Raw genomic sequence first — 20,370 nt, forward strand, 5'->3', positions numbered from 1 at the left:
GTTCCCTGTCATCGTCTGTTCCCACGATCAGTGACATCACACGTCCAGCCAAGCCCCCCTACAGTAAGAAACACAGATTAAGGAACACTTAACCCCTTTAGCGCCCCCTACAGGTTAACCCCTTCACTGCCAGTGTCATTTTCACAGTAATCAGTGCATTTTTATAACACTGTTTGCTGTAAAAATGACAATGGTCCCAAAATGTCAAAAGTGCTCGATGTGTGCCCATAATGTCACAGTCATGATAAAAATCGCAGATCGCCCCCATTACTAGTAAAACAATTAATTATTAATAAAAATGCCATAAAACTATCCCCTATTTTGTAGACGCTATAACTTTCAATAAACGCTTATTGCAATTTTTTTACTAAAAATATGTAGAAGAATACGTATCGGCCTAAACTGAAGAAAAAAAAGTTTTTTTTATATATTTTTGGGGGATATTTATTATAGCAAAAATTAAAAATTGTCGCTCTATTTTTGTTTATAGCGCAAAAAATAAAAACCGCAGATGTGATCAAATACCACCAAAATAAATCTCTATTTGTTTGGGAACCACATCACACGACCGCGCAACTGTCAGTTAAAGCGACGCAAAAAAAACCCGCAAAAAGGGGCCAGGTCCCTTAGCTGCATAATGGTCCGGGGCTTAAGCGGTTAAAGTGTCACTAAACCCACATCATAAAAATGATCAATAAATTCTGTATTAGATACTGTTCATACTCACTCAGGCACTATGGGATTCGTTTTCTGTATTCTGTAAATAAAACTGGTTGATCCTGCTGCTCTCTATCTCCACCTTCTGTCCATGTCCCCAATTCAGCTAGAGATTTTGCAGCTGTGGTGGCAACTCTGCACATGATCAATTTTCAGTGAGTTTCTATGCTGAGCATTTCCTCCCTATCACATCTGAGCAGCCCATGTGACTATAGAGTCACACATGTGGGTTAATACACAGTGGTAAATAACAGCCCACTCCCTCCCTCCTCCTCCATACTCACTAACCAGGAAAACACAATCGTAGTGGAATATTATATGTAGATTAATGGATGTTTCACCTCCCTCAGTGCTCAATATGGATTAAATAAATTATAAATATGCATAGTCATAGATATCATTAAAAAAGTGATTTGTGCAACAAGCTCATTAAACAGTCCACATTCAGTGAAAGTTCATGTACTGCAAACTTTGCAGTGTGTTAACTTTCACTGAATGTGGACTGTTTAATGAGCAGGGGCTATTGATGGGTACATTAGCTGCGTTTGATTGGCACAGTGGCTGCGTTTGATTGGCACAGTAGCTGCGTTTGATGGGCACAGTGGCTGAGTTTGATGGGCACAGTGGCTGAGTTTGATGGGCACAGTGGCGGAGTTTGATGGGCACAGTGGCTGCATTAGTCTCATAAGATACTATCACATGACTACTGCTCCTCTTCAATCAACAATGGCCCGGATTCAGGTAGATTTGCCCCTTATTTGCGGAGGCGCAGGGCAGCATTTTTGCCCTGCGCCCCCGCAAATTTACTGCGCTACCTGCGATTCACGGAGCAGTAGCTCCGTAAATTGCATGTGTGCTGTGTAAACTTGCCCTGCGTAAGGGCGCCTAATTTAAATGATCTCGTCGGGAATCATTTAAATTAGGCGCGCTCCCGCGCCGAGCGTAGAGCGCATGCTCCGTCGGGAAACTTTCCCGACGTGCATTGCGGCAAATGACGTCGCAAGGACGTCATTTGCTTCAAAGTGAACGTGAATGGCGTCCAGCGCCATTCACGAATCACTTACGCAAATTACGTAAAATACGAACGTCGCGACGCAGCCTTACGCTAAACACGCCGTACGAAAACAACGTAAATTGCGTAAGCAGGGCTCGCGCAACATTGTGAATCGGTGTTAGTATGCAATTTGCATACTATACACTGAGCACAATGGGAGCGCCCCCTAGCGGTCATCGCTAGAATGCTGCCTAAGATATGCGTGGCATAAGAGCCTTATGGTTACACAGGCGCAATTGCTTCTTGAATCTGGGCCACTGTGTTCAACTGAAATCAGGTGATTGGTTAAAAATTGTCAACAGATGTGAAGATGACAAGTGAGAAGCAAAGAGTCTAGCTATAATACAACACATGAGCTACAAAACATACAAAGACTATCTTGACATGTGAGAAAATACATATATTAAAGCTCTATAAGAGAATCTTTAATGAAAAAAATATATAAATGAAAAAATTCAAAAGATGTGAAATATAAAGAATATACATAAAAGATAGTACACATTCAAAGTGTATCACAAGCGATGGGCATAATACAATGCCCATAACTCCAGGACATAAACTTATTTCATAAAAAGGTCCACACCATAGCGGTGATTCATTCCCGCAGGTACCCTTGTCTGTAGGTGGAAAATCCACAAGACTTCACGTAAAAGAAGTGCACGGTTGATGTCCCTCCACCCCCAACTGAGGATAATATAACTCTTTCCAAGCCTGAGTACGAAAAGGATGCTATATTGCCGTGATGTTCATACTTAAAGTGCTTAGACACATTGGATAAGCCTTTTTCAGTACTGTAAGATGCACCATGAAAATGTTCGCTGATTCAAGTTCTCAGTGATCTCATGGTGCAACCCACATATTTGTGGTTACATTTATCGCATTCCACAACATATACAACATTGCTAGTGCCACAGTTGATATATTTTAAGGAATCGTGAATTCTAATCTTGTGGCACATGAAACTACTATCTTGTGTTGTCTAGAGTGTGTACTACAGAAACGGCATGTGTTATTCCCACAAATGTAAGAGCTCACAGTGTTCAACCAAATTTTTTTGTATTTCTGCGACTCAAACAAACTTGGGGACAAAAGGCCTCCTAGCGTTTTAGCACCGCGGCTTGAAAACCTACAGCCCGACCTAAGTATTGGTGTCAAATCTCCATCTGTGGAAAGTATTAGTAAATATTTATCTATAATGTTTTTAATTTTATTAAATTCCAAGGAGAAGGCAGTTACAAAAGTGACTGAACTCCTGTCATTAGAACTCTTAAGCCCTGTACACACGACCGTGATTCTCGGCGGTATAAAGTCCACCAGGAATCCCGACGGGAAAACCGAGAACCTGCTCGATAAGTTTCCCTGTGTACATGCTACCGGGTTTCCCGTCGGGAAAACTGCAGGAAGAGCTTGGGCCGGGAATCCCAGCCGTGTGTATGCTCCCTCGCAGTGTTTCCCCATAGGAACACTGCTGGTTTTAAAACCGCCGGGAAAATAGAGAGCAGGTTCTCTATTTTCATGCCGGGATTCCTGGCATTTTTTCTGTCAGGAAAACTGCGAGGAAGCATACACACGGCCGGTTTTCCTGGCAGGAAAACCAGTCGTGTGTATGAGGCTTTACTGTTACTATTACTAAAGCTCTTCTTAAGACCAGAATCCTCCAAGAGGTAATTCTATTTTTCTCCATGGAGAGACAGGCTGCTCTATCTATATTACATTTGTCGTACTCTCGTGAATTAAGTCGTGAGGCTATAATGTTGCACTCCTAATTAAAACCTTCCTCAGTAGAGCAGTTACGTCTGGCCCTGGTGAACTTCATAGAAAATGATCGTTTGGTGTGTGCAGGATGGCAACTAGTAACCAGGAATAAAAACATTGCCTACACATGCCTTATGCTGCGTACACACGATAGGTTAGTCTGATGAAAAGCGGTCTGATGGACCGTTTTCATCAGACCAAACCGATCGTGTGTGGACCCCATCGGTTATTTATCCATAGGTTAAAAAAATAGGAATACAGGCACAGACTCATGATGGAGCTCTGCCTATGTAAACAAGACAGAGTTTCATTCTGACAGGGGGAAGGGATGGTTTCTGTGTTCCTGCAAAGCAGGGATTCTCAAATACATTTCTTCCCCTAGTAAAAGCAGCACACGTGGTAAACACAAACACTAGCTAGGCACACATTTACCCTTTGATCGCCCTAGATGTTTAACACCGATGAAAACAGTCCATTTTCATCGGACGAACCGATCGTGTGTACAGGGCTTAAGTCTCTAATTGTCCACTGCAATATATATATATATATATATATATATATATAAATATATACACACAAATATAAAAAAAATACATGAAAATTGCAGTATATATCCCGTATTGTGTAAACGCTATAAGGTTCCCGTAAACCAATTAATATAGGCTTTTTGCGATCTTTTTACCCAAAAAATTTAGAAGAATACATATTGGCCTTAATTTATGAATAAATTTGATTTATTTTTCAATTGGATATGCTTTATAGCAGAAAGTAAAACAAATATATATTTTGTTCAAAATTGTTGGTCTTTTTTGTTTACAGTGCAAAAAATAATAAATGCAGTGGTGATCAAATGGTCAAACGAATCAAATGGTCACCAAAAGAAAGCTCTATTTTTTGGTTACATTGTTGCATGACCACCAGGGCTGGACTGGGACAAAAATTTGGCCCTGGACTTCATCCAGACTGTCCCAAAGGCCACCCAAGCCCCCTCTCCCCCTTCACTAGCCATTCTACTTTATTAGAGTAGACCAGCTGGTACTGGTACTTTTATAGGCAGTACCAGTGGGGAAGCTAGACATTATTTCACCCGGAGCAAAGAATCAGTTTGGTGCCCCCCCTTATGGGACAGGATTAGGCAGAAGTGAGAAACTCCCAGGCCATAGCTGTTGAGTCAGCTGTCTGTCCCCTACCCCATGCTCCTCTGTCGTCCCCCCTGCTCCTCTGGTCCTCCCCCTGCTTCTCTGTTCCCCCCAGGTGAGCACTGTGGGAAGGGAGAGACAGAGGAGCGGAGGGGGGTGGCGGTCCGCTGTCACTGAATCCGGCCCACTGAGCCATCGGCCCACCGGGAAACTCCCTGTAGTCCCAATGACCAGTCCATCCCTGATGACCACGCAATTGTCAGTTAAAGTATGGCAGTGCCGTATCGCAAAAAGTGGCTTGGTCATGAAAGGGAATAAATCATCCGGAGGTCAAGTGGTTGAGATCTATATAAAACATTTCCAAACTGGAGGTAAAGAATGGTTTAAGACCTTCAGGAAAGTTGTTTGAGACCCTTTGGAATATTTGTAACTGTAAAATATGCTCCACAGACCATTAAAAATTCAACATTATAAATATCAATGTATACTGGGTCCCAAGTACCAGTACCAAATGGGGGTAACACTGGCTCTCTAATCAGAAACAATATATTGAGAAAAAGGTGTTTAGTTATAACTTCAGCTTCTGATGCTGCAGTTTCCATCTATTTGCATTGCTCATCCTGCCCAGGAGAATAACTTAGGCCGGAATCACACTAGTGCGTTGCGTTTTTGAGCTGCGTTCCCGTTGCAAATTTCTCTAGAGGGTGTTCTGCGGATCAACTGCGGTTTAGCTGCGGATCGGGTGCGATTTAGAAGAAATAATTATCTGAGCTGCGTTTTTGGTGAGGGCCAATCATTGTTAGCTGTGTGATGATGTAGGTAATAAAAGGGAGTGACCTTTCTTGGACTCTTCCTTTTTCACGAGCATTCAGTATAGTGTGGAATAGGATTTGGATTTCAGAAGAAATGTGTGCTGCCCTGCCCATGATCATGCCTACAGTTGTTGCTGCAACAGCAGCAATCTTGCTGGAAGTTGAAAGGAGGAGAAGGAGGAGTAGAAGAAGAAGATACTGGGTTCATCCTATCATTGCAAATAGGGATGAAAGAGGGCAGTTCATGATATTATATGAAGATCTCCGTGGGCATGAGGACAAGTTTTTTAATTATACACGCATGTCAATAACCAGGTGATTTTTTAGTTAATTTTGCTAAACATTTTCTTTCTCCATTGTTCCATATTAAATTTTTAAAGAATGTTTTTTTTTTTTTTAAGTTTTGATGAATTGTTAGGACTAATGTACCATAGTTTGGAGCGCCAGAACACATGCTTCAGAGCAAGCATCCAGCCTGCACAAAGATTATTAATCACATTAAGGTACTTTTCCACACCTATGTGCATTTTCAAATTGATGTTGAAGCATGTATTCATTTTTGGTTTCAACTATCCAACATCTGTACTTAGAAATGAACAACCAGACATAAGATGCCCAAAAATATATTTATTTTTTACTTTTTTCCCAAAAATAAAGAAATAGACAACATATATTTGCTTGGACTAATATAAAAAATAAAAACTTTGCCTTCAAGTTTACCTCTGGATTAAACTTTGATTCAAAATATGCACACATGCTTGTTTACTGTGGGCATAACGTAAACTTTAGAGATGTTGATATGTTTTGGGAAATAATGGTGTGTCTGAGGAGTATTGACTTGCTGAGGTAGATTCATCAATCTCGGTGCTTGAAGCATGGCTAGACTTGCCATGGTGCTGTGGCACATGGTGCTGTGGGCCATGGTGCTGTGGGCCATGGTGCTGTGGGCCATGGTGCTGTGGGCCATGGTGATGTGGGCCATGGTGCTGTGGGCCATGGTGCTGTGGCCCATGTGTCTGAGGCCCATGTGTCTGAGGCCCATGGTGCTGTGGCCCATGTGTCTGAGGCCCATGTTGCTGTGGCCCATGTGTCTGAGGCCCATGTTGCTGTGGCCCATGTGTCTGAGGCCCATGTGTCTGATGCCCATGGTGCTGTGGCCCATGTGTCTGAGGCCCATGTTGCTGTGGCCCATGTGTCTGAGGCCCATGTTGCTGTGGCCCATGTGTCTGAGGCCCATGTTGCTGTGGCCCATGTGTCTGAGGCCCATGTTGCTGTGGCACATACATCCCCTGCATTTGTGTTTGTGGCATAATTGAAGGGATTGGGGATGGGATGGGATATGGAGTTCGCCTCTGTTGTACCTCATATATTGAAGTTGGCTCCTGAAAGCTTGAAGTGTAGGATGGAGGAACATAGGGGTAAGGTTGGTTTCCTGGGTCTGGGTACTGGCCTGACATTGGTAAGTGTATGTGTGTTGTTTCTTTTGTTACATATGGCCTTTCCAATGTATGTTGCTCGCTTGGCACTGTAAATGACTGCAGAACGTGTTCTACTGTGGTTCGCATTTCTAAATATCTCTCAGGTAGAACTTTTTTGATCAATGGTACAAAATTAAGCGCCAGTATTGTAGCTGGACATAAGAAAGCATCCACCTTTCCAGCCATTTGTTGTAACATCTCTAGAAGACGCTCGCTTATGTCCATCTGCGATACTGGCGTTCGCTTACGTGCCACTTTGGCAGGCCGCGCAATGGTTGTCGGAGCTGAGGAGGGTCCAGGCATAGGCTCAGGCAATCCAGAGTCAGTCTCTGGGTTTGTGACCCATAGATCTGACCCAAGTGGCATTTCAGGTATTTCCTCATTTGGATCAATGCAAACTGCTGGCACGGATTGGGCCTCAGATTGGCTCTCTGGTTGATCCTCCAGGACATCCTGTTCGTCCCAACTTGCTTCGGTCCTGTTTTTATTAAAAAAGAGAAACATTACTAATGCAAAATATATAGTCACGATACATAGATGATGTAGAGGATAACTTACTCTCTCATCTCTATGAGTGGTTTCAAGAAGGCAAGGTCCTCTGCATACATATAGGGTACTCTAGCTGGTGCCCCCTCACTTCTCTTAGATGTTTGTTGTATTTCTTGAAGGCATCACGCATGCTTCGCCAACGATTCTTGATGTATACCACTGTAAAAAAGAGAAGATAATAATTATTTAATATTTCTTATTTGTTGAAGGTACCTAGCTACAGGAAATTCATTTGGAAGTCTCCACTATGAGTTCAAGGTTGGAAAATCAACTATATCTGGCATTGTACATGAAACATGCCTTGTTTTATGGAATGTACTAAAACCATTGGTCTTCAAAAAGCCTGCAAAAGAAGATTGGTTGAAGATATCAGATGAATTCTGGGAGAGATGTAATTTTCCAAACTGTGTGGGAGCCATCGATGGCAAGCACATACGCATCCTGAGGCCATTTGATAGTGGGAGTCAGTTTTTTAATTATAAAAAATATTTTTCGTTTGTATTAATGGCAGTGGTAGATGCCAAATATAATTTCATTTATATTGATGTGGGTGCTTATGGTAGCAGCTCGGATTCTGGTGTATTTAATCATTCCACATTTGGGAGAATGATAAGGGCGAATAGTCTGGATTTACCTAACGATTCCTCCTTGCCCGGAACAAATGAGCCAGCCCTCCCATTTGTTTTTGTAGGGGACGAAGCGTTTGCCCTTGGTAAAAATCTTCTTCGACCATTCTCAAGTAGAGCGCTGAGCAATGATAAAAGAATATTTAATTATCGGCTCACTAGGGCACGTCGAGTAGTAGAGTGTGCATTTGGAATTCTTGCCAATAAATGGAGAATATTGCACACCGCCATCAATCTCAGTTTGGAGCATGCTGTCTCTGCTGTCAAAACTGCGTGTGCACTGCACAACTATGTGCGAGAACGTGATGGAATTGATTATGAGGATTCCATGATGCATAACATGGAGGCGGCACAGTGGAGTTTGACTAGGGGCACTAGCAGTGGGAAATTGATTCGAGATCAATTTCTTAATTACTTTCTATCGCCAGCTGGCGAGTTACCTTGGCAGATGCAGGCAATTTAAAACCAAAAAATGTGGTGTTGTCATTAAAATATATGGCCCTTTAAATATTAAAACATAAAATACTAAGCTAAAAATGTCACTATGTGTAATTTGAATGCAGCTTGAAAAAAAAATATTAAAGTTATCTTTTGGCAGAATATTAAGGACTCCGAAGTTATTCTCTACCTGCAATTGGACAAAAACACCAAAAATTGGCTTGGTGACACTGTTATGTGTGTTCTGCTGGGTGTCATTGTACAGAGGATGATGTCTTTGTAAGACCACCATGGCCAATAACGTCATAATAGGATGACAAATACAGATAGTCACTCCCCCAAGGATCTGCAAACATACTTGGTAAAGTGAGTTTACATATTTTGGTGATAGACACACGCAGACTCATACAAACAATGACCAAGGGTGTGGGAATGAGTCACGTGCCACCAGCAACACGGGGACAGGGTGCATTAGGAACACCATGCCAAGATATAAAACATGTGGCATGGTATGGGTTAGCAGACTTTACATGCCCTCACAGAATGCATGCTTGGATAAAGGCCTGCTCTGGATTTGTGGGCGGTATGCACTGTAGTTATTGGGGTCTACTTAGAATTATAATTTAAGAAGTTAGGGAATGAAAAAATAAATCAAACTTACCTTTGTCAGCTTGAACTTGGGATGAGCACATGCTCCACTCTGGCAAAAGGCTTTTGGTAATTTCAACCCAGGTAGTTTTTTTCAAAACATTGTCCTTATATTTAGGATGCCGGGTGTCATAGATTTGTGGGTTCTCCCTGACAAGGCGGATAAGCTCCTCGGAATCCACACAGTCCTTCACCTTAGCAGTGACTTTTTTGCTCCGTTTTTTGGACATGGCTACTCACCTCAGCAGCATGAAACAGACAGAGGAGGAACTAGGAAAAGGGGGAGGTGGTGGAGGAGGAAAAAAAACTTCCGTTCAAACCGCAACACACCTGCGATTTAGATGCGTACCCATAGAAGATAATGGGACTGAATTCGCACCTGAGCCGCACCGCAAGACATAAAAACCGCACGCGGTTTGGAGGCAATGCGCAGTGCGGATGCATCGCACATATGTGAACCAGCCTCATTGAAAACAATGTATTTTAAAATGTCCTGCGATTTGGATGCGGTTGAAACCGCACTCAATTCGCTTAGGTGTGAACCTAGCCTTAGACATAAAACAACGTTTTCCCCACACACGGTCATTTTAAATTACGTTTTTAAAAATGTCGTTTTTTTTTATCACAAAAAACGACCGTGTGTACGCGGCATTAAGGTTTTTACAGAAGAGCAGGATGTGCTTTTGAATCATCTCAGCAATTAGACTGGGCTGGCATATTGGGAGTATGATAGGATATCTGTAACCAATTTAGCACAACCGATGACTGAGTGTGTCCTGCAATTATCATTCAAGGAACACTTGAATGGTTGTAGGAGTATCTAGAGTAGAAATGAAAGTTCACAGGTGGACCAACAAGGCAAAGGTTTTTTTTAAATAGGGCAATGCCTCCATAACTTTGATGGTATTCAGAACATGGCAGATATGGGAGAATGGAAATCAATCAATAACAGTATATTTGCTAGGTATTGGCACATGAATTTTTTTTTCTGTTCTTAAGAAGGCTGTTTTATTTCATACTTATCTGGCAACTTATGGTTGTATAGCTGTTCCAGAACAACGTGACATCATGTGTTTTGCTCTGTACTCATAATTTCAGTGTTTGAAATTATAAAAGTGCATAATGTAATTGATGATTGCCTGCAGAATCTGTAAGAATAATAAACTAAGTTTTAGGATTTGTTATAATTAAAGGTGTAATCAGGGAAAACAAATACTAAATCCCAAAATAAAACATTAAAATCTTCAACACGATGGTGAAAAAAAGTCTGAATAACTGTTAAAATAAATAATACATTGAGGGTACATATACTTGAAAATATAATAATGTACTTCTGTTTTGTTTCCAGCTTGGGACTTTGGAGCTCTTCACATTTTTCTGGGCTCCCAGTAGCCCCTTTAACAGGTGTGTATTGTTTTATAACCTCATTCACATTGGACACATCATATATACATTACCTTGTTGGGCCTAATATTAAAGTGTTACTAAACCCACAACAGTAAAATCAGTCTGTATATTCAGTAAAGCATGCTGGTTATGCTCACTGTGGATCCTAAGGGGTTAATTCGCTGCATTGTGTAAAAGGCTGTTTGATCCTGTCTCCTCTGATCTTCCACAGTCCCCAATCCATGTCTTGATAGAACAGATCCTTGGGGGCACTCTGCACATGCTCAGTTTGGTGTGTATTGCTAGAGAGTTTCTTTTTTCTTGGGAGGGTGCATGTGATCAGCACTGTCCAGCTAGAGGGACAGGGGTCCTGCAGCCTAATAGGACAGTCAGAGCAGAATCAAAACTCCTCATACAAGCTTTAACCAGACACTAATAGATGTCACAAGACTGATATATACTGCTGATAAGAAAAGGTATTTAACAGTTTATAATTACTAAATAATTGTGTTCCCATGTTCTGTGCACTGTGGCAGACTAGATATAGTGAATGCAGGGTCCATTTCTGTCTGGGTGGACGTGTGTCGCGTTGCCCCAGGCTGCTAGGCTGGAGGTTGAAACAATCACACTCTTTTTCAAGTGCAGCCTGTATTTCTTCTAAGATTACCTGTGGGATTTTCTTTGTATCCGGAACAATTCCTCTGGCAGTTGTGGCTGCAATCTTACTTGGTCTACCTGACCTTGACTTAGTATCAAGAGATTCTTGAATTTTCCACTTCTTAATAAGTAATTAAACAGTACTGACTGGCATAATTGAGGCCTTGGATATCATTTTAGAGCCTTTTCCATCTTTACAAAGTTCCATTACCTTGTTACGCAGGTTTTTAGACAGTTCTTTTCTGCTCCCCATGGCTCAGTATCTAGCCTGCTCAGTGCATTCAATGAGAGCGAACAAACTCTTTGGCTATGTATACACAGACACTAATTGCAAATTTAAAAAAAATGTACCATACAAAATGAAGGTTGAACAGAGAGATGACAGCCAACTTAAACCAGGAACAAGGAAGGGAATCACCGCTCCAGGTGGGTCTTGTAGGCAATTAAGGAACCTCTCAGGAAACCAAGGTGTCGGCAATGCACAAGGCAAATGTAGAAAATAGGAAATGGATGGACAGCCGCACTCCAGGGAAACTTCAAAAAGTAGTCTTTATTGGTAAAAAATGGACATGCAGATCAAAAATACAGCCACAGGAAGGGACAGCTGACACGTTTCACACTATATCAGTGCTTAGTCATGGCTATTTTTGATCTGCATGTCCATTTTTTACCAATAAAGACTACTTTTTGAAGTTTCCCTGGAGTGCGGCTGTCCATCCATTTCCTATTTTCTACATTTAAACCAGGAACAGTGGAGTCTGGACACCCAAGGACTCTAATGTATGGATTCTGTTCTTGGCAAAGTGTGCCATAGGAACTGTATATGTGGAGCAGATCTGGTAGGAGCATTCACATTCTTTGTTTCGCTTCCAGAAATGCACAACCGACGGAGCCAGATAACGGGTCAGCAGGCTGGCTTGCATAACATAACTACTGGTTGAAGTCCTGTTTTTCATGTAAGGCCCCTCACACAAATCTTTGCCACTTTGCCCTCTGGTCGCTAGGAGGTGCTTACAAGTTTGATTAGAGTGGCATCATCTGGATACTTCATTATAGTATTAGAGGCATGAATAGGCAATCTTGTGTAAACTGGGCAAAACATGGCAGGAATCAGCACACAGCCCTGTGGTTCTATGAACAAAATGAGAGTGGATGAGAGTTGATCCCCCCATTCGCACAATTTGAGGTCTGTTAATGAAGACATTCATAATCCATGGCCAGAATGAGGACCCAGTCCCAGATTGTTAGACTTGTACACCAGTTTGTAGGGATTACTGTATTGAAGGCAGAACTAAAAACACTAAATAACATTGTAACAAAAGTGTTTGGGTGCTCAAGAGGGGTCAAAGCTCTATGCCAGTGGTTCTCAACCTGGGGGTTGGGACCCCTTCGGGGGTCAAATGATGATTTGCCAGGAGTCACCAAATCCTGGGCTGTTCCTGAAGCCCACACCACTCTCCCAGCCTTTTTGCAACCACCCAGCCAGGCTGTCCCTGGAGCCTGTGGCCACCTAGCTGGGCTATTGCTGGAGCCCGCAGCCGCCCACTCAGCCTCTTCGCAGCCGCCCATTCATTTTAATACGGTACAAGTGGAAGGGACTCAAGGAGCGCTAAATATCTGTGGGTTAGGGGCGGAAAATCCTTGTCTTGCCTTGGGTGCTGACAACCCACACTACGAAAATAATTTTACTGTTAGGGGTCCCCACAACTTGGGAAATTTTATCAAAGGGTCACGGCACTAGAGGTTGAGAACCACTGCTCTATGCAATGCAATAGTGAATAGTCGATCTATTCACTCAGTAAGCGAATTGATGTTTATTTTTTATTTTTTTCATTGAAGTTTAAGTTTATTTTCAGAAAAAAAGTCATTACAATTTAAGGGACATAAAAAGAAAGTAATACAGTATGATATACAGTCTTAAATATCAAAGCACATGTAGTTCTTCTCTTTTCCTGTTTTTCTTTTTTTAGATAAGGCACTGTCTAAATGTATTAGAAGTTGCGTACAACATGAAAGTATACATATCTTGAAAACATTAAAATTCAATCTAAATGACCTCCCCCACCCTCTGAATTGATGTTTATTTCTAATCAGTTGGGATGCTGACCTTAATGTGTGATAGTACAAGCCAAAGTACTTTGTAATCACCAAAGTAAAGCAACTGGGCAATAATCATTCAGATATCACACTGATGATTTTTTTGGGGTACAGGAACCAAAATAGTGGATTTACTGCAACTTTTAGCAGTGACAGTTAAGACCCGGACCTTTAGGCAGCTAAAGGACCCAGCCAGTTTTTGCGATTCGGCACTGCGTCGCTTTAACTGACAATTGCGTGGTCGTGCGATGTGGCTCCCAAACAAAATTGGCGTCCTTTTTTTCCCACAAATAGAGCTTTCTTTTGGTGGTATTTGATAACCTATGTGGTTTTTATTTTTTGCGCTATAAACAAAAATAGAGCGACAATTTTGAAAAAAATGCATTTTTAAAAAAAAATTCTATAATAAATATCCCCCAAAAATATATATATAAAAAAAAAATGTCCCTCAGTTTAGGCCGATACATATTCTTCAACCTATTTTTGGTAAAAAAAAAATCGCAATAAGCGTTTATCGATTGGTTTGCGCAACATTTATAGCGTTTACAAAAAAGGGGATAGTTTTATTGCATTTTTATTAATTATTTATTTTTTACTACTAATGGCGGCAAACAGCAATTTTTTTCGTGACTGCGACATTATGGCGGACACTTCGGACAATTTTGACACATTTTTGGGACCATTGTAATTTTCACAGAAAACAATGCATCAAAAATGCATTGTTTACTGTGAAAATGTCAATTGCAGTTTGGGAGTTAACCACAAGGGGGCGCTGAAGGGGTTATGTGTGACCTCATTTGTGTTTCTAACTGTAGGGGGGTGTAGCTGTAGGTGTGACATCATCGATTGTGTATCCCTAAAAAAGGGAACACAAGATTCGATGACAGCGCCACAGTAAAGAACTGGGGGACCTGTGTTTACACACAGCTCTCCCCGTTCTTCAGCTCCAGGGACCGATCGTGGGACTCCAGCGGCGATCGGGTCCGCGAGTCGCGCGACCCCTACGGCTGGGCTTAAAGAGCCACGTACATGTACGTGGATGTGCCCAGCCGTGCCATTCTGCCAACATATAAACGGGCGTGAATGGGTCCTTAAGTGGTTAAAAGTTTTGGCAACAACCTCTGCTAACTGATCAACACAGACTCTCAGTGTTGGTCACCCCATCTGGTCCTGCTGCCTTGCTGAGGTTGATCTTACGTCAGCTGAATCTTCCTGTCCCAGGGTGACAATTTTGATTTGAGGAATGTGTCGTGAGCACATGTCTGGGTAATCGCCCATCAAAAGAGTAACAGTGTTTATGCCAGTACAATAATATACAGCTGCTCAGTTCTATGGCCAGCAGTAAGCTCCACCTGGAGCCCCCATGGAAAACACTAGCAATTTTACCCTAGAGGGTATTTGTACCTGCACACATGTGTGTGCGTGAACCCTTAGGCCCCTTTCACACTGACACGATTTTCAGGTGGTTTAGTGTTAAACATAGCGCTGCTATACCGCCTGAAAAAATCGCTCCAAAAGTCCTGCTAGCCGCATCTTTGGAGCGGTATGTTTACCGATCCTTCCCATTGAAATCAATGGGAAGCCGCGGTAATACCGTCAGCAATGCGCCTCTAGAGAGGCGCATTGCCGGCGGTATTAACCCTTTTTCAGCCGCTAGTGGGGGTTAAAACTGCACCGCTAGCGGCCGAATATCGTGGTAAATAGGACGGTATAGTGGCGCTAAAAATCGCGCCGCTATACCGCCACCGCACCTCCACTGCCCCGTGTAAAAGGGGCCTTACTATTAATTCAAAATCAACTTGTACTGTATAAGTCTAGGTTGGTCCTACCTCCTGATCCACCTAGTTAGTTCCTTAATGTGACTGATGGCTTAACTGACTAATTGGAAGGCTTCAGACATGTGGTAGGGTTTAGATACCTATACGTATTTCTGGATTTATTAATCATTTTGGCATTAGGTTTTCACCAATGGTAACATCTGCTTATTTATTTTTTATGTTATGCACAGTTTGAATTGCCTTGATTTGTGACAGGTTTACTGCAGCAACTCACTGAACCCTTAGGGCCCATTCACAACATATATGCATTACAATTTGAGACAAGAATGTACTGTATGTGTATTTCTGTAAATCTTTTATGCATATTGACATCATTTTTTATATGCGTTTTCACACTACTGCATGTAGTTCCCCCTTAAAATCCATACCATATTCTGGTGTGAGGATTAAATATTACCCCTTGTTACATAAAAATCTAAAACAAACACAATCACATCTTAGAAAAGTCCTTTACTGGAATCATAGACACCAGTAAAATATTTTTTATTGATAAAAGCAACCCCCTCCCCTAAAAAAAATGAGAGGTCCAGCAATGCACATTCTACCACTGTTGACAACTGTGACACCCAGCAAAAAAAGATTGATTTGCATTTTTTCAAACAGTCCTGTTATCCAACCCTGCCAGACAACACAGCCACACTGTTGATTTAAAGACACTATACACTTTCAAATGCTTTTTTAACTAATAATTAGTGCACAGTGTCCTATGGTGTTTGCCTTACCTTTTAAATACAGGCTCGCATGTTGTGGCTGCAGTTGTAGTGTCATTTTTTCCCCACGTCCATGTATATTGCTTTAGCTAGTTGGTCCCTATGCACCAAGGAGAAAAGACAGCTTCCTGTTCTGGGTCACACAGCTTCCGAAGCATGCCTCACCATCCCCTCTATGTTGCGTCACAATTTTGGGAGTGCTAATGTGATGAAACACTGCTTGGCGAAGTCGCTGTGTCTGTGAATACTCTGTTTGTGTCTACATCAGATTTCATTTAGCTTTCACTTGAAACCACACTAGGCAGAGAGAGATTTTGTTATATATTATTTCTTTACAGGAAGTGTCAGGTCTCAGACTACAGACAGAGGTCATGCATTAAAGCGGGGGTTCACCCTATATAAAAAAAAAAAAAAATTTTTTCCCTCTAGCATTAAATCTGGCATAGTAGCGCGAGCTACACTATGCCGGTCTTAATTTTTTTTCCCCCGTACTCACTGTTATAGCGTACATAGAAGATTCCGGGGAATGGGCGTTCCTATGGACAGGGAAGGTGATTGACGGCCGGCCGTGGCACGTCACGCTTCTCCGGAAATAGCCGAAATAGGCTTGGCTCTTCACGGCGCCTGCGCATAGCCTGTGCGCAGGCGCCGTGAAGAGCCGAGACCTACTCCGGCTGTCTTCGGGAAACGTGACGTGCCAGAGCCGGCCGTCAATCACCCTCCCTCTTGCTAGGAACGCCCATTCCCCGCGGCAGACGGAATCGTCTATGTACGATATAACCGTGAGTACGGGGATAAAAAAATTAAGACCGGCATAGTGTAGCTCGCGCTACTATGCCGGATTTTATGCTGCATTGTTGTTAAGGAGGGTGAACCACCGCTTTAACTTGTGCACAGCCCATTTTTCAACACAAAGAGAAACTTCTGACACATGAATGTTACACTACAATAGGCTGTGCGTACAGGTCAAAAAAGGGCACCATGAACACAAGGTGCATGTGGGTGGAGCTTACTACGTCTAAGTGGGGACCCAGAGAAAGCGGTTGATAGTGCCCCCAATGGTGGGCTAAGGTTGCTGTTTAACGCACGTGATGCTTTTCCAAAAGAACACACTTAACTCTTTGTAATCTGTGGCCCAACTTCTGTAACACTTCACATTGTTCACTACGAACATCAATTCCTCATTACACTTCACGACTCTTCTCTGTAGTGTGCAGCATTTCTGAGACAGTACTGTTCAGCCTGTACCAGACTCCACCAGCCCAGTAACTCCTCACCTCACTCCCAGTGACATTGATTCATATATTACATTTAAATACTAGAAAACTTGACGTATGTACCTAATATATACTTATACTTTTTCTAAGGCCCCGTACACACGGTCGGACAAAACCGATGAGAATGGACCGAGGTTCAGTTTCATCAGTCCAAACCGACCGTGTGTATAGCCCATCGGTCTGTTTTCCTTTGGTCCAAAATTTTAAAACATGCTTCAAAACCGAACCGATGGACCGCTGCCCGATCAGTCCAAACCGATGGTTAGTACAGAAAGCATCGGTTCAAAACCCGCGCATGCTCAGAATCAAGTCGACGCATGCTTGGAAGCAATGAAATTTGTTTTATTCAGCACGTCTTGTGTTTGACGTCGGTTTTTGGAACGATGGTGTGTACGCACATCAGACCATCAGGCCACTTCAGCGGTGAACCGATGTAAACGGTCCGTCGGACTATTCTCATCGGTTTTGTCCGACCGTGTGTACGGGGCCCTCCATTTTCTGTGATTTCCTGGCTGGGTCCCTAGGATGCCTCATGCCGTAAGTCAGACCCAGTATTGGGGCTGCAGTCACTAAGGAAGGAGCCTAAGCACACCTAAGCTCCTTCCCTACCAGGACCTTTGTACAGGTAATCACAATACACTGGTACTATATAGAAAAGAATTTGCGCTAGTGTGTTGTCAAAAAGTAAATACAGCAGCTGAGCACTAAAACCTAAATACCAGGTTAATCAAATATGTATGTCCTAAAATTGCAGCGCTAAATAAAATGACCATGTGTAAAACACCATATATGACACAGTGAAAAACCTTGTGAAGTGAACAGAAAATCCAATCAAAATATTATTCAATCTAAAAATGTCCTTATGCAAAAGTGCAAAATATAATATATTCATGAAGTGCAAAGTTTATAAATTGATCACTAACAGTTCATGCATGCCAGTGTCCCACACTGAATAGATCGATCCTGGTGGCGCAGTACTCAGACATTCACAGTTATGACACCTTCACCATAAGTCAGATGGGGGCCTACCAGATCACCAGCAATCTTCCTTACTTAGGAAGATCATTCAGCGCTTATTGGGATCTCTGATCTTCAGATGGAAATCAGAAAATGTTCCCCCGCCGGCCTCACTGTGTTTCCTTTTGGCCCCTTTCACAAGTACGGATCTTGTGAGGATTCGTACCTTTCTGATCCGCTTGCTCAGTGGGGATCGCTCCGTTGATCCCCGCTGAGCCGGCAGATGACAGGGCCTGTCAGATCTCCGCTCTCCTCTATGGGGGGATCGGATGAACACGGACCATCTGTCCGTGTTCACCCGATCTGATCCGCAGATGGATGGAAAAATAGGATTTTCCTCCGTCTGCAGAATCGAACCATAGCAGGGACCGATGAGATCGGGTGTTCATCCGCTGACACCCGCTATCCCATAGGGATACATGTATGTTCGTATTTCATCCGAAAACAGATGGATGAAATACGGACATACTGTCCACATGTGTGAAAGGGCCCTTATGGTGACAAAATGATCCAATTCACCATCTTGGATGGGATGGATGGTTGAATCCAGTGGCAGCTGGAGCACCAATTTTTTTGGGGCGCGCAAACAAACGGAAAGATTCTAAAAAAAAAACATCAATCGCAGCCACTGTGCCATCAAACGCAGCCACTGTACCCATCAAATGCTGCCACTGTGCCATCAAACGCAGCTATTGTGCCCATCAAATGCTGCCACTGTGCCATCAAACGCAGCCACTTTGCCCATCAAACACAGCCACTGTGCCATCAAACGCAGCCACTGTGCCATCAAACGCAGCCACTGTGCCATCAAATGATGGTGGCCACACAAAATATTGACACTTTGGGCCCAATTTGGAAATTTTCACTTAGGGGTGTATTGTAGAGAAGTGCCATGACAATAGAAATATTATTTATGGTACCTTCATCCCATCAATAAATATAGATAGAGAGAAATAGGCTATGTTGGACTTGAATGGTAAATGGTAGGGGTGTACTCACTTTTGTTGCCAGTGGTTTAGAAATGAATGGATGTGTGTTGAGTTATTTTGAGGGGACAGCAAATTTACACTGTTATACAAGCTGTATACTCACTACTTTACATTGTAGCAAAGTGTCCTTTCTTCAGTGTCGTCACATGAAAAGATATAATAAAATATTTACAAAAATTTGAGAGGTGTACCCAATTTCCTGAGATAATATATATATATATATATATATATATATATATATATATATATATATATATATACACACAAGTGTTAAACAATACAGAAAATAATGGTAGACAAAAGATAGAAGAACCTTAATGAAACCCTGCAATCTAATTTCTTAACTACATCTGAAAAATATAATTCAGCCTCTCTTGGAAGCAAGGATATTATCATAACCTCTGGAATATCAAATCCAAACAACTTAGTCCAGCTGTTCAGCAGATTTAGCAATTCCTGAAAATAACTAATCTTGAAATCCCACTAACATCGAGGAAGGTTTTATGCACGGGTATAAAAAATGTTTAACAGAACTGTTTGGCATAACAAAAAGACAAAAATAAAGTGTAGCCCAAAAAAATAACTTATGTATTAGAAAATCATTTTATATGTATGTTAGACTATTAGGCCTCGTATACACGATAGGTTAAACAGAGGACAACGGTCTGATGGACCGTTTTCATCGGTCAAAACCGATCGTGTGTGGGCCCCATAGGTTATTTAACCATCGGTTAAAAAAAAAGCCAACTTGCTTTAAATTTAACCGATGGATTCCTAACCGATAGGTCAAAACCGATCGTTAGTAGGTACAACCATCGGTTAAAAATCCATGCATGCTCAGAATCAAGTCGACGCATGCTTGGAAGCATTGAACTTCGTTTTTTTCAGCACGTTGTTGTGTTTTACGTCACCTCGTTCTGACACGATCGTTTTTTTTAACCGATGGTGTGTAGGCGCGACGGATCATCAGTCAGCTTCATCGGTTAACCGATGAAAACGGTCCATCAGACCGTTCTTAACGGATGGACTGATCGTGTGTACGCGGCTTTAGTGTTTTACATTTTAAACAAACATTTATACGTTAGTTTTTATTAGTGTCAGACTAGTTGAGACAGCAACTAGCATTGTGTGTCACTATGGGACCATCTTAATGGCGTATCTGTTCCTCAAGCTCCATTCATTT

At 42.1% G+C, this 20,370-nt stretch overlaps 1 protein-coding gene across 1 annotated transcript; it reads left to right on the forward strand.

Moving 5' to 3' along the window:
• The first annotated feature begins 5,883 nt into the window (after positions 1-5,883).
• Positions 5,884-8,677, forward strand: LOC120941160 (protein ANTAGONIST OF LIKE HETEROCHROMATIN PROTEIN 1-like). Its single transcript, XM_040354445.1, has 2 exons — positions 5,884-5,980; positions 7,714-8,677. The coding sequence occupies exons 1-2, from the start codon at positions 5,901-5,903 to the stop codon at positions 8,591-8,593; spliced, it is 960 nt and encodes a 319-aa protein (XP_040210379.1). The 5' UTR covers positions 5,884-5,900; the 3' UTR covers positions 8,594-8,677.
• Positions 8,678-20,370: the final 11,693 nt, after the last annotated feature.

This window comes from Rana temporaria, chromosome 5 (genome assembly GCF_905171775.1).
Source record: "Rana temporaria chromosome 5, aRanTem1.1, whole genome shotgun sequence".
Lineage (NCBI taxonomy): Eukaryota > Metazoa > Chordata > Amphibia > Anura > Ranidae > Rana > Rana temporaria.

What these genes read in the sequence shown, in the direction of transcription:
- LOC120941160 (XM_040354445.1), top strand. Translation starts at nt 5,901, where the DNA reads ATGTACCATAGTTTGGAGCGCCAGAACACATGCTTCAGAGCAAGCATC. An exon ending in AGATTATTAATCACATTAAG is followed by an intron (nt 5,981 to 7,713) that starts GTACTTTTCCAC and finishes TATTTGTTGAAG; the next exon opens with GTACCTAGCTACAGGAAATT.